We start from the raw sequence: 4,162 nt of genomic DNA, 5'->3' as shown, positions 1-4,162 counted from the left end.
CGGTATCTTATATCTTAGAATTTGAAACATTTTGGTTTTTTTTTGTTAATTGATTTTGAATTTTTTTCACTTTTCTGAGATTTCGCGGATTTTCAGAACTCACCGTAAACACACTAATAGAACGCCACCTGAATCGTCAAATTTGAGCCCATTTATCTCATTTTCTGTGAGAGATACCAAAAAGTGGTTCACTGATAAAATGTTGCTGATATCATGATAAACATTTTGTTAGTTAAAAACTTTTTGATATCTTTTAGAAGAAGTGAGATAAATAGGGTCAAAGTGGACGGTCCGGGTGGCGTTCTATTAGAGTGTTTACGGTATGTTTTTTTTTTTTGAAGTATGAAATTGCCAATTTTCTCGGTTTTCTTTTGATTTTTTTTATTTATACAATCCTCGAGATTTTGAATTTTTCCGTTTCTTATTTTATTTGGAATTTTTTTTAGAATCCCTAAAAACTATACACCTCATTCATCCCCCGAAAATCTCTGGTTTCTCAAATGATGTAATCCTTTAGATAATCTTTCGAGATCTCAAAAGATTATCTAAATATATATTTCGGGAAACATACATAACCGGGTAGGTGGTCTGTGAAAAAACGTTTTCTAGCAGAAAATATGCAAACTACAAAAAAAATAGTGGCAGGTGAAAAAAAAAGATACGTGTGACTTTCTAAATAATTAATTAAACTGATCCAATTAGATTGATGATTTTAGTTTACTTGGATAGAGCTGATGAGCGCTAATTAAATTCTTTCATACAATTTTATTCAAACAAGATAATGTGGTAAATATTAGCCATATCCAGTCAAGATTGTATCTTTGGGATTTTTTTTTGAAATTTCTGGAAAAAAATTGGTTAGCCACATTTTCAGACACCTCAAAAATAAGTCCCAACTTTTTAGTCGGAATTCCAGATATTTTAAATTCAAATCGGACATTTAAAAATAGTCAAATAAGGGAAATTTTCGATACAAAGACACCTAACCAAAAAATTGCCATTCGTTCTCTTTCTTCTACTTTTTGCACATTTTGGAGTCTCCATTTCTCCATGACAACCAAATGAAAACGTCCCCGCCGTCCGTGTCTTTGACCAAAGAGCATATTCATATGGAAACCCCAACACTCGAGACTAGTACGAACACTGGTTGAATGGTCAGACATACACACTTTGTAATAAACAATTAATTATATGTATACGAATCATGTATTCACGTTTACAGGGATCAAAACGTTCAATAATGTAAGACTTTATTATGCCATACAAGTTATAAATTGCACAAAAAACATTTTTTGAATTAATTTCAGAACAACATTTCAACACAGGTCCTGGGCGCGCATACGCATAATGGATGGGCGACGGAGGACGCGCCGATGAATTGGGTACAGGGAAAGGACGCCGGTAGGGGGCATATACGGGGCATGTGGGGCACACCGCTACCGCATTTTTTTTTCATTTGTTCAAAAAATGTCTCACTTTCACTTTTTTGAAATTACATGAAAAATTGAAAAATTTTATAATTTACACTTTGTAATTATTGTATACTTACCAACTTACCTTTTACTCCACCTGAAAATACGATTTTTACAATAATTACAAAGTGAAATCAAAAAATCTCAATATCACCTATTTTGGCGAAAAACATAGCAATTGACGAGTGAAAGACATGTTTCTGCAAGAATTCAGCGATTTTTTATTCTGCCATAACTCTTTTTCACAAAAAACATCGAAGGAATAATCGAAAAACCAGAAATGTAGGCTCGAATTGACGAAAAATTGACAAAGTTGCCGGTGTGGATTTACGGTAAACAATGGGCGCATCCGGGATTTCGGAGTGTTGTAGTCTGCCTACCGTATCAGACCCATATCGCACACATCGCCCACCCACCTAGAATCCATCTAGGATACGCGCGCATTCGTAACACTCGATTCAGCCTCTTCCGCATCGCACACATGTGAGACTCATCGCAGCTCGTTGTTCGCGATATGTGTCAAACGGACTTCTAGAGGATCGCATATGGATCGGGTCCTTTATGCGCATCATCGCCCAGGACCTGTGAACATCTAATAATCCGCGCTCATGAAGTTGATTTCATCATGACTGATACTATCTGCCCCTACCCAAGCCACGTACGGGTCATTTCTTGTAATCCTGGCTCTGGGTGCACCCGAACTCGCGGCTTGCGGCGCGCTGACCACCAGTGTAGACCACAAGGCCACGCGTGCAACAGAAGAGAAAGGGAAAGGAGTGCGAATACAAACGAGCGGATGGTGGAGAGGCGAGGTGGAAATAGGGGGAAGGGAGAGAGAAACTAAATCCTGACTTTGAACTGATTCCATTAATTTTTTGACTCTTGACCACTCTCATCATTACGTTCAGTGTCTGATTACCTTCCCTCTCTCCTCCTTTCTTTTTGTCAACCTATCTGCGTCTCTTCTTATCTTATCTCGTGACGCAATTTTCTTTTTGCCGATAGACCAGAAACATTTTATTCTATACGGAAAAAAACGATGAATTCTGAAGCTTTGATTTGCGAAATTTGCGGACAGGAAGCGCGCGGAAGTCACTATGGAGCGGTGGCCTGTAGAGCTTGTGCGGCATTTTTCAGGTTAGTGATGGCCTAGGTTTTTCTAGGCCATGTCCGTTTTTAATGGGTCTTCTTAATAGAATTTTTCATCAAATTTCGGAATATCTGAAATTCTGAAATTCTGAAATTCTGAAATTCTGAAATTCTGAAATTCTGAAATTCTGAAATTCTGAAATTCTGAAATTCTGAAATTCTGAAATTCTGAAATTCTGAAATTCTGAAATTCTGAAATTCTGAAATTTTGAAATTCTGAAATTCTGAAATTCTGAAATTCTGAAATTCTGAAATTCTGAAATTCTGAAATTCTGAAATTTTGAAATTCTGAAATTCTGAAATTATGAAATTCTGAAATTTTGAATTTCGAAGATCCCAAAGTTTACAGAATTTTCAAAGCCCCGGCCACTTTTCCAGACGCACTGGAACCTCAAAACACATCAAACCTTGCTCTCGAAAGAAGCAATGCAAGTTTTTCAAAAACGGATTTTTCACTTGTAAATTTTGTCGACTTCAAAAATGTTTCACAGTCGGAATGAGCTCGGAAAGTAGGTCAAATTTTTGAGCGGCAAATTTGAATTTTTTATAAATTTTCAGCTTTCCAATTTGATCGAGATGCGTATAAAGTGAGAGAAATGGTTCAATTGGATAGAAGAATTCCAATGGTGGGGTTTGAAAAAAATTCAACAATTTTTTAATTGAGAATCGAGTAATTTTTGTGTCCCGGCTTACGAAGATCTCATGGTTTTCTGTGTTGATAGTTTGACAGACAGATTTTTAAGACAAGATCACTTTATTCAATAACTATTACATGAAAAATACAGTTACGAGTAATGCAATGAGGAGAGACGAATGATTTGATCCGTTGTCTTCTTCTTTTACTTCCGATTTTTCCCTTTGAACTCTACTTTTGCACAATCCACTATCGGTTTTTCCGTGTGGACAAGCACTTCCTGGCGGTCCATACTTGAAATCAGATTCATAAGGGTTATTTCTGGAAAAAGAAGGAATATAAAAATAATTCTTCAATGTGTACTTACTTCGGCCCTACAGCACACATTAAAAAAATATCGCAATCATTTTTCTGGTAACAACCAAATTTCGTTTCCACTGGGTGAAAGAAAGAAGCGGATTTTTCTAGTAGCTCTTGCGTGACCTGTTACAAATAAATTTTTAAAAAATTTGAAGGCTTCACGCGAAACAAACGATTCAAGGCATAGCGATTAATGTAGGAAATTGGTGTCCTAGTTTTATCTGATTCGCTGAAAAAACCAAAATTCAAAAGGTTCAAAAGAAGTTAATTTGTTAGTGAACCGACATCGTTGAGGTTTTGATAGTCTAGGCATCACTTTTCTCCATACTTGTAAAATTCCGGGCCGGGCCTGAGGAATTTTTCAAGGCCCGGCAGGCCCGGTGTCAAAAATTCTGTATTTTTGAGCCAAATTTTGAGCTCTCAATATAATTTTTTCCATTTTTTTTTGTATTTCGGATTGTTTGTCTGTCTGATCAAAAAAGATCGAAAAACTCGAAAAAAAAATTTTTGGTCGAAAAAAATCACATAAGGGTCCCCCCTTATGTGT

At 36.3% G+C, this 4,162-nt stretch overlaps 2 protein-coding genes across 2 annotated transcripts in view; one reads left to right on the top strand and one right to left on the bottom strand.

Annotated features, from left to right (window-relative positions):
• Nucleotides 1–2,511: 2,511 nt before the first annotated feature.
• CBG22875 overlaps nucleotides 2,512–4,162 on the top strand; it is a gene marked incomplete at both ends in the record, with an annotated part of 4,965 nt that continues 3,314 nt past the window's right edge. Inside the window, 3 exons of the mRNA XM_002638279.1 lie at nucleotides 2,512–2,609; nucleotides 3,000–3,130; nucleotides 3,180–3,247. Of these exons, the coding sequence (XP_002638325.1) occupies nucleotides 2,512–2,609; nucleotides 3,000–3,130; nucleotides 3,180–3,247 (297 nt within the window). The remainder of the gene's footprint in view (nucleotides 2,610–2,999; nucleotides 3,131–3,179; nucleotides 3,248–4,162) is intronic.
• Nucleotides 3,390–4,162, bottom strand: part of CBG22876 — a gene marked incomplete at both ends in the record, with an annotated part of 1,314 nt that continues 541 nt past the window's right edge. Inside the window, one exon of the mRNA XM_002638280.1 lies at nucleotides 3,390–3,576. Within this exon, the coding sequence (XP_002638326.1) occupies nucleotides 3,390–3,576 (187 nt within the window). The remainder of the gene's footprint in view (nucleotides 3,577–4,162) is intronic.

The sequence above is a fragment of the Caenorhabditis briggsae genome (genome assembly GCF_000004555.2).
Source record: "Caenorhabditis briggsae complete genome, chrV, whole genome shotgun sequence".
NCBI classification, from domain to species: domain Eukaryota; kingdom Metazoa; phylum Nematoda; class Chromadorea; order Rhabditida; family Rhabditidae; genus Caenorhabditis; species Caenorhabditis briggsae.
This window is presented reverse-complemented; position numbering and strand designations above follow the sequence as displayed.